This window comes from Xenopus laevis, chromosome 4L, assembly GCF_017654675.1.
Source record: "Xenopus laevis strain J_2021 chromosome 4L, Xenopus_laevis_v10.1, whole genome shotgun sequence".
Taxonomy (NCBI): Eukaryota; Metazoa; Chordata; class Amphibia; order Anura; family Pipidae; genus Xenopus; species Xenopus laevis.
In genome coordinates, this window is record NC_054377.1 from 77,778,122 (window position 1) to 77,788,825 (window position 10,704).

Sequence of the window (10,704 nt, forward strand, 5' to 3'; positions counted from 1 at the left end):
CATCCTGAAAGCCTGATCTTCCTAGGTTTATTCATAGCATTGTTCTACTATGTATAATACATTAGAATCACTCTGTTAATCACTACTTAGCCTTTTGCACAATCACTTTTATGTAAATTCCTTTCCTTTCCAGAGGAATTGAAAAAAGCCACAGATGTAATGTCGGTTCTTAAGAATAATCAATGAATGCCTGGAAGGAGTGTGTCAGATGGCAGTATATGTAACCCTTCTTCCTGTTATTACATAGCAGAGAGCATCACACTTCTTTTTTTTTCTTTTTCTTTTTTTTTATACAAGACTTGCTATTACTTTGTGTGTTATTATCATTTCAATATTAGGAATGTGCTGTTTCCAGCTGTGATACTGATTACAATGCATAAGAATTAGAATACTTAAATATGCCCCTACTAATATTTGCAGTTCTTTAGAGCTCTTGTATTGCAACTTGCATGCATTAAGTAACATTTGCTGAAGGAGCAACAAAGGGGAACTGAGTTTGCACATATGAAGCATTAATGGTATGCTTTATTTAAAGGAGAATTAAACCCCCACAGAAACAAAAGCCCCATGCACTGCGTTCCACTGTCCTCCTCCCTGCTTCCTCCCCGCAGTGTCCCTGGATGTAATGCGGATCTATTGATGCAGAGTAGCACAGCGTAGGCACCAACTTCTCGTCTTTCCCTTAAGTGATTTACTAAGTTTTCTGGTGCATGCAAAGTTACTTTTTCAAGTAATAGACTCAGGGAGGAAGCAGGGAAGGGGGGAAGTGGAGTGCAATGCATAGGGGCTTTTGTCTCTGCAGGGTTTAGTTCTCCTTTAAGTGCAAAGCTTGAACCAAGGCTTGTAACCATTAGCAACCAATGACATTTGTTGGTCACCTGGTTGAAGCAAACATCAGATTGGTTCCTATCAAATGCTAGACCTTGTGTTTATTTTATACCTTTAGATACAGTAGAACCCCCATTTTACGTTTTTCAGGGGACCAGAACAAATGGTGTAAATTCCAGGAAATTGTAAAATCAGGGAAATGTATTATGCATAATATATAGGTGGCACCACAAAACAACAATGTAAAATGAGGGAAAACTTAAAATCAGGGGATATAAAATTGAGGTTTCACTTTATATTATCTCTAATATAACGGATTTTATTTACTCTCACATGTAATTAGAGCTTACTTATGATCAACAGCTAACATAGTATTATCCGCTGAAAATTGAGGGCTTGTCGGCAGATAATTAATGATGTCACATATAATATGTGTAGCCTTATAAAACCTACACAAATCTTACCAGATTGCAGGGACAGAATACAATATTTTACAGGACTTAAGCCCCGTCCCTTACCTTTACACCACAAACACACATGAGCATCAGATATAGTACATTGTGCGAAATTGACAGTTGTGGAAATTGACAGTTATTTCAAAGTAACAGCAGACACCATTTAAATTGTGGGCACTATGGGCAGGCGTTAATTACAGAGCTCTCTTGTGGTGTGCTTGTACTTCATTCCTTGCACTCTACTAAACACATATAATCAAAGAAAACTGAATTGGTGCATTGGCGCTATGGCCAAGTTGTAGTGAGTGTGTATGGAAGTACCTTTTTTAATAGTTTTTAAGGTGCAGGCAAAATAGAGCCCACTTTTGTGGTTTGCTTTTGGGTTTGTAAATGAGTTTTCCATAGCATTAAGTTGGCACTAAAACTCATCATGCAGTACAATCAGGCACCAGAGACCATTACATATGTGTTGCAATATATCTGATCTTGTCTTCCACAACAACTATACTGCCCCCAGACAAATGTGTACTTTGTATGCATGTGCACATCTAGTACTAGTTTGTGTCCATGGACACAACCTCTACCTGTCCCCAGTGCATTCAATAAATAAAAAACAGAGTGTGGAAACTGCCTGTGGTTGTTGCAACAAATGGTTTAACCTCAAAAACTGAGCTTTTAATGATGTTATTACCGGGGCATACTTTCAGCAAGGGGCATATCTTCTTTGGAGACAGAGGTTCCAAAACAGGGCTTATCCCAAGATAAAAGAGGATGGGCAGTAGTCTTATACTATATTCTATGATACGGTAGAATGATGTCAGACACTCATGGTCTAGGTAATATGATGTCTTTCCTATTCACAAGTTATACATTTAAATGGATTTTTCATATTACCAGATACATTGCAAGCCTCTAATAAATAGCCATAGCCCACAAATAAAAGGGTGCATGTAGTATTTTGCATAGAAATTCATCTTCACAGCATTTATTTGACTATATATAATAAATGATAGGAAATCAGTAACTACTTCAATATTGTTCATAACAAAGTTACATGTTAAATTGTTCTTGATAGGACTGGTCAATTAAGAGCAGTACCAAAATTGAATTAATGTAGACCCCATTTTTTGTGTATAATTTCATTTCTTTTAGAATGCAGATTTCAGAGCACATTTCTCATGGAATTTCCATCCCCAATCACTGCCATGTACTTGCAATGAGGATTATATAACAAGAATTACAGTTGCAACCTACTTTGTTCTTATGTATGTCTTTAAAGTGGTCTATTTGTAATTTTTTTTGGCAACCCTTACTCACTGTTACTAAGTCTACTTTGTCAGTTTATCATACAGTTCTACTCATCCTGGTTGAGATGAAAACAGTTAAGGAACTGCAATATTGAAAATCAAGGGACAATCAAACATTTAGAAAACAGGATTATTATGCTTGTTCTCAATAATGCAAATTTGGATACAAAATGTGCACATTCCTTTTTATTGCCCTTACTGCTGCCTTAATATCCTATACTGCTATCTTGGTTAATTTTTTAAAAACATTTTTTTTCAATTTCTATAGCAAGTAATTTGACCTTTGACTCTAGATAGTGCTTGCTATATGTTGTATAGCATAGTTTAAGCAGTGTCCATGAAAGCAGAAGGAAAGTAAATATCACTTTTTTTCTGTTTTGAGATATATTAGTTCTGATGTACAGAACAAGAACTCTCCTAACAAAGACACAGCAGGAGTGATTTATGGAGCTACTAGAAAGCACAGTTCTGACCCAATTACATGTGGAATAACCATGTTAACCCTGTCATGTGCGGGGATATCTTTATCTCAGCAATAAAGCAGTATACAAGATGTATTTACTTATTTTCCCTCTTGAGTTGTGTCAGTGATCAGAGTCCAGCCTTCTAAATAAATTTTACTATTGCTCTGTACTATTTCAATGCAAAAAGCAAATGATCTGACGTTCTTCTGGCTTTAATCTGTCAGCTGAGGAGATTTCTTGGGCTTCTCAGCAGGAAAATCCACATTATTGTTTCAAAATCATAAACAGGCAATTGGAACGCCCCCCGAAATCTAGGTTTACATTAAATATGTAACATGTTCAGACATTCATTATCTAACACAATTATAACAAGTCATGGAAAGCCGAACTTCTGGTTCAAAGGCATCAAAATAGTTACAACCTCTGTACCCTGACTTCTGGTTCTATCACATACATTCCCTTTGTGAAATCTTTGTCAGAATGATAAATGTGCCTCTCCTTTTCTCCGTGAGATACAGTCATATTAAAGCATAGGCTTGTACTGCTACTGTCTCATTCCTTATACAGTGCAGGTATAGGTTTTATTATCCTGAATGTTTGGGATCTAGGGTTTTCCAAGTACAGTTTATATAGGGGTTATGTAATACAAGGTGAAAAGTTTGCTACTGATTTAGTCATCCACAACAACCAATCGAGTAACATTTACTGGTCAACTGTTTAAAAACTAACATCTGATAGGTTGCAATTGGTTACCACACCTACCCAATCTTAGTGCCTTTTCTTACATATGGGGTTAAGGATTTACAGAGAGAAAGGGTATAAATCAAGATGAAAGATTCTGTGTTAATAGCAAACATTATGGCATATCGGACTGTTGTATTTTGAACTTTTCTGGATAATGGACCCGCTTACTTGTACTACCCGTTTGCTTCTTTTTATATCAATGGTTGAAGCATAAGAAGTGAATTCTGCCACAACTAGAACTGTTTATTTTATAGTTAATAAAAAATCGAAATCTGACAATCTCAATGTATCATCTGCAATATACAAAAATAACCTAGGAACAATAAATGCAAAAATATTGGAGAAACCTCCACAAAATGTAAATTATGTTTCAGAGAGAACTGTTTATATCAGTGATTCTCTGCATTTCATCCACATGACAGCACAGAAGTATTTAAAATGCCTTTGTTGCAGTTTTAAGACATTACACAGTAGCCTCTAAGGCTGAAATGTAGTGAGCTAGAATTTTTAGGAATAATGAAATGTGCACTAGTAGAAGAGTTTTGAATCTGAATTGTTATTTGGCCTTTGTGAGTATATGTGTTCCTTACTTGTGGTAGGTAGATTGCTGTGGGTCTGCTGGCTACTGCACGTGATCTGCAAAAAAAATCCAATTAAAAGAAATATATGTTTTAAACAAAAAATGTTACTATATTTATGGGCACACACCCCAGTACCCCAGTGTATATCCATTCTGACACAATCAACTGCATGCATGACATGGCCATAGTCCAACTATATCAGGCAGAAAGATTCTCTGAGATTCTTGTGTCTCTAATTAAAAGGCAGGCCTTTGCATCCTTGACATAGTGGGCATAGCACAGACACAACACAACCAAGATGCAACTGCTTAGTTTATAGCATTGCACCACAAATTTTGCGTGTGTTTCTATCTTGGTAAATTAATCCTAAAATCTCAAGAAATTTTTTTTCCAGTTGCGGTGTGTCCCATCTGCTATGAGGCCTCCTTTCTGTCATTTAAAAAAAGGTTAACTTGAAGCTGAAACACCCCTTTAATCTGTTAAATTGTTTACAGGTTTATAATCTTACATAGATAACGTCTGTCTCAATCCTGTACCCATAACATCCTATCAGCATTAAGCTTTGCTTTGGTCTACTGAACTACGGTCTATTTAGCATTTAGACCATATAGGGAAAATACTTGCATTTCTTATTTATAAGGTTACTCCTGGAAGCAAGTAAGACAGAACCAAAGCCAATTAGTAAGTCAAATTAACCCCTTGAATATATGTGTCTTTAAAATAAAAACCCCATACTTAATAAAAGGCACTAAGTTTGAATAGGAGCATTAAGATAGTATCTAAACGGGTCACCAGAAAAAGATACCTGTGGACTGGTTGCTATGGATTACTGCTCCTGGACAAGCATTTTATTACATAACCCCCAAAGTGTCTTCATCCTAACATTTAATTTTTTTTAATTTAAATTATCTCTTAACCCCATATCTAATAAAAGGCCCAAGAGCAGTAACCCGTAGCAACCGATAAGATGTTTTTGCTTTTACACCTGTAACCAGTAAATGCTACCGATCGGTTACTATGGGTTACTGCTCTTGAGCAAACTTTGTGCCTTCAACATTTCATAACCCCCTTAAGGTTTTACATTCTGACACACATAAACTGGGCATGTATAAATCACCATGACAATAATTACTTTATCTACTAATTAACCAAGTCAGAATGTTAATATATGTAAGTTCCTAAACTAATGTATACTGATTTCTAAGGATGAACACTGATTGCATCATACATATACAGAAATGACAAGGAATCATTTACCTCCACACCCATAGTATGCAAAATGCAATTTTCTAACACTTTTGCATGTTTTTACCCATAATGCAGCATTTTATCCCAGCAAGCTGGAGCAAATGTGCTGATTTTTTCAGTACCCTATTCTTTTGTGTGCCTATTAACACAGGGCACTGACGGAACCCTGGAGCTAGTGCCTAGTTCTTTCATCTTCTAAGTTGCTGTAGTCTCTTTCTGCAACTTAGTACCAACGCTTGTGAGTCAGCTTCACTATTTCTTTAAGGAGCTTAATAACGGAAGAATAGAGTATAGTATGTAGAGATAAAAGACTAGTAGAATAAAGAGGTTGAGTGAGGAGAATAATAGTTTGGAAAGTGTCTAAGGTTTTCTGGTGGGCCCCCGGCATCCCAGTCCGAAACTGCATACATCTCAGTTACAGTCTCAATAACTACAGTAGTCGCAGGTCTTGTAGGTATTTATAGCTGAGTGATGCAACAATCTTTGCTATAATGAAAGACAATAATGAAGACATAATCGGTGCTGTATGGTTAATAAGGCACAAAACTGAGAATTACAATATTGCTTTCCTACCAATTCTCCACCATTCACCATTTCAGCCAAAGCAACTCTGTGTTGCTACTGTCCATGTGACTCAGGGTCACTTTAGCTATAACCATGGGTGCATCGCTATGGTTATTATTTTGTAGCACTATAATGGTTTGAAATGTTAGCATGTTGGCTAGAAACATTCCAATGGTATAAAAGCACAGGTTCAAAGTAGGTTACTGAGATACGGTAAATACTGTAATCAATAACTACAGTAAGTGCCTAGAGCCTTCTTTATCCAATCATTCAGTAGTAACTATACAACACACAGAATAAGACATTTTATAAGTAAATATTGACAAAGGACAACCTGTTACGCAGTCTGATATGAGAATACAAGAATACGAGGTCTGCATACCACTACTGTTCTACTGATTAGAAAGGATATTATGCAATCCATATTTAAACTGTTTCTCCATTCAAATCTCCAAATCAGGACACTAAAAAACATACTGGTTATATATAAAAAAAAACATGGCATGTGCTAATGTTATTCATAGTGGCTACTACAAAATAACATATTACATTATTACCTTTTGTCACATTTACAAATGCTTGAATATTAGCTCAATACAATAAAATGTGTTTTTCTGTTTCTGGGTCAAATGATAACATGCAAAATTTCAGAATGTTTCTCCATACGTTGTCATAAATATGTATTCAATCCTTTTTTTGTACAAAATGTGTTTAACCCGTTCTATATACTGTATAGCAAGACATGAAAATGTGGGTGACTGCAGCATGTGGAGTGCAGGATTGATCACTTAGGCTCTGCATGCGCATTGATTGCCTAAATCCGTATTCCATATATAGAAACAGAAGCCCAATGGGATTTAGGCAGAAGCACGTCTTTCTACCACAGAAGCAAAAGGATGGTAAGGAGGGGGCAGACTCAGAGAAACGAGCTCTCATTTGGTTCTCACTTATACAGGTTCTTTAAATAGAAAACTCATTCTGTGGTAGTTCTTTATTAGCTCTATAGCAGTTACCATTTGTCAGTTGTCAAAGGCATGGGAACCAGACAGAATCTCCTTCAGATTTACTGATACAAGCACACTGTACTGAAGCCCAACCTAGGCAAGCGACAAAGAAAGGGAAAATCGGAGCCTTCTTGCCTAAATCTCTGTAGAACTAAAGAGGTTACAAGAATTTACAAGAGCTAATTGAGCAGATGGACAAATATATACAGTTACAGCACAGAAGATTATTAGCAAAACTGCCATCTAAAAAAAGTTAATCTATTTATATACTTTGTGTTTAATGATCAGCAGGCAGAAGAGTGGCATGGGAATGTGTAAGTCATTACACGCATGGTCAATAGGTCACAGAGAAGCACATGCCAGTTGTCCCTGTTCTGCCCTCTCCACTCTGCTAAACTCTAGCCAGAAAGGTTACTATAAGCACACTCCAACGTTAGTATACGGCAATGATACCCGACCAGTATCCCTCCATCTAAACTGCATTTCCCAGCACAACTGGGTACCTAAAAGATATTTGAGAATACTGGGAAATGCAAGCAACAGCTGTAAGGATGCAGCTTAGACATCCTTTACCTTTCCTCAACGCATACAGCAATCACAGCCCTTCTTATTCCTCCAGAAATGGCAGATACAGCTTTGACTCACAGTATTGAACCATAAAATGTAGCACTGATCAAAAATGTCAGGAGGAAAATAGCAACAGAATTCCGATTCACATAGAGCAATGCTATAGTAAGTGATTTAATGTTCTATCGAGTGCAAATTAGGACCACTGCCATATGGCATCTTGCCACCTGAATAATGTCAGTTTACAGCTTACCTTAACTGTAGCTAGGCATCAGGCACCCTGCTGTCACATGTATTGCTATTTCCAGCAGCAGCAGCACCATACATCTGAATGATTAATGCTACAGCATATCCAACAGCAACCATAAATAGGCAAATATTCATCATTAATAACACATTCCTTTGCACTTCTCTATATTACATTGTAAGCTTTCTGCAATGAAATGGGGGGTCCAGCCAGCAGCTCGTCCTACCAGGCGGGGCAGGGAAACTTGGCTGGAGAGAGCACACAATACTCACATTGGAGGGACGATAAATTGCCCATTAGGCTCCAGCGAAGCTTTGCAGGCGCTATTCCAAAGGTCTCCGGTGCGGGAAGGAACTGAATTAATGGCAGTAGCAGTAGCAGCAGTAGCTCATGGTGACTAGTCTAGAACATGCCCTTCAGATGCGACCATGGGATGCCCCCCATAAGGCTTCCAAGAGGAGATGTCTGCACGCACAAAGTCCACTGAAATGCATATCACCAATCCATCCCAGTCACAAAGATAAGGGCCAATTTGCCGGCGCGTTAGTTAGATCGCACACGTGATAGGCAGAGCCCGTGTAGCCGCTAGTCCATGTCTGCCTGGCACGATCTGCAGGGAGCAGCACAGATGGCGATCCAAAGCGTCTCGGCTCATCCTTTCCTACCTCCATACAGGTGCATCCCTCTACAATCGCACCCTGCTGGGATCCAGCTCCCACACTTACAATTCACAACATAGACAAGCGTCAAGAAAACCGGGTCCTGTGCGCAGAGAGGTGCACCCAACCTTATCAACAGTCCTCGACTGTCCAACTAAAAGAGCATGGCCCCGCCTCTCTACCTGTGTTTGCTGCAGCGGGCAGCTCAGCCTCATTAAAAGCCCATGGAAGCAGCACAACTCGCTCAGCCGAACGGAGTGCGCTATCCGCTTGAGTCTGCCCAGCAAAGCGTCAGTGTCGGGAAAACCTTATGGGCGTGGCTTCGTCATGTGCACGAGCAGGCAGGGCTGCGGGGTCCTAATGCAGGAAGGCTACAGGGGTTGCTGTCCTAGGTGCTGAAACGCTTCCCTGTCAGCAGTTCCCTGACCACTTCAAGGGACAATCTTTGTCCGGGGCCCCTTAGTTCCTAGCAAGGTTACAGTAAAGGAAATCTTTGCTATTTTCAACCTTTTAGCCACAGTTCCAAGAACATAAAAGACAGCAAATACGTATTCACCCCTAAGCTCTCCCTAGTTGACCCTTTGCCTGCCACTGCTCCAGACCGGAGACAAAGCCCTCAATTTGAGAATCTATGTTGAACCTTCCAGCAAAACAATCCACATTGTTGCCCTGTTCACACACTGATGTTTGGCCTGTGAGTTGTTACATTAAAATTAGCATGCCCATGGGGCCTATTTATCTAATGGTAAAACACAGGGATCAAATAAACCACACCTGTGTGTCATATTTATCAAGCAGTGCATTGTCTATGTAACATCCAAAGTCAAACTGAAAAAGCTCTGAGAAAAATAGCAACCTTTTGTTAATGCCTGAATTTACTTGCCATTTACTTGCCATTTTACTCCATAATAATAATGGCATAAAATAACATTCTCCGGCTTCAGTTGTAAAGACAGAATTTAAAGAAAGTGCCCTTTTCTCATCCGCTCTTCTTGTACAAGTGTGCAAATGTTTTTATATATATTTGTATGTATTTCTAATAGTTGCATTATATCATGCAATGACGTTTCATATGCCATTCATAAACAATAACATTGATATTGTACCTTTAGTATAGACCAGTGCCAGCAATCTGGTGCACAACTGGCATTGTCACATGTCTGTGGGAGAATACTAATTTATCTGTTTGTTAAGGCCCATAATATGATAGTGAGATAGTGGTACAATACTATAGAACAATTGGCTAAATTAGATTGCATAGTGCTTCTTTAATTTAATATGTTTATTACAAAGTTGCCATCAAAATCATTTACCTTGATCAGAGGGGTATTCTAACACCCATCCCATTTGCCTTCATGGAATTTGCTTTAAAATCTTAGGTCATAGTCACTTGTCAGGGAATATGGTGGCATTTGCATGATCTCACTCAATTATTATTACACACCATCCCATCAAAAATATGTGGAGGGAAGATTACTGGTAACACACTGGAATGCACATTGATCAGCCACCTTTTGATACTTTTATATAATACTACCCCTGCTCCTCTGTTGAAGGGTGGAGGTAATCCATAAATTCATTATTATTCAGAGTCTCATGTGGGGATCAGAGGATATTCATTACATAATACACAAAAGCCATGAATATCCTATAATTATATCCTTATAAACAGTGAGTAGTGATGTCATCAGTTATAAACGGTGAGTAGTGATGTCATTTCTGTCACATGACTCACTAAAATTTGTGTATTATAATAAATAAAGTACCCCCAGTTGTAAAATATGAGGATATTAGAAGTTACCTCAGAGTTCCATGACCTGTATAAAAACACTCGGCCTTCAGCCTCGTGTTTTTATATGGTCATGAAACTCCTCGGTAACTTATAATATCCTTATATTTTACAAAAGGGGGTACTTTATTCACTATATATTAATATTATAGTTCAAATCTGAATTGTTAAGATGGTTATCACAAAAGGGGGCCTTTGTCATGCCAGAGGATCTTGTTCTTGGCCAAAAATTAGGCAGAATGTCTAG

General features: G+C 38.2%; 1 protein-coding gene across 7 annotated transcripts in view; it reads right to left on the reverse strand.

The window, feature by feature from the left end:
- The window catches only part of LOC108714205 (leucine-rich repeat-containing protein 7), a 218,928-nt gene extending 209,966 nt beyond the window's left edge, over nt 1–8,962 (reverse strand). For 5 of the 7 annotated variants that reach the window (XM_041590355.1, XM_018258200.2, XM_041590358.1 and 2 more), the window contains exon 1: nt 8,282–8,961. In XM_041590355.1, the coding sequence (XP_041446289.1) occupies nt 8,282–8,306 (25 nt within the window). In that variant the 5' untranslated portion in view covers nt 8,307–8,961. Of the gene's footprint in view, nt 1–8,281 lie in introns of all 7 variants that reach the window. The other 2 variants (XM_041590354.1, XM_041590356.1) reach the window with 2 other exon arrangements.
- Nucleotides 8,963–10,704: the final 1,742 nt, after the last annotated feature.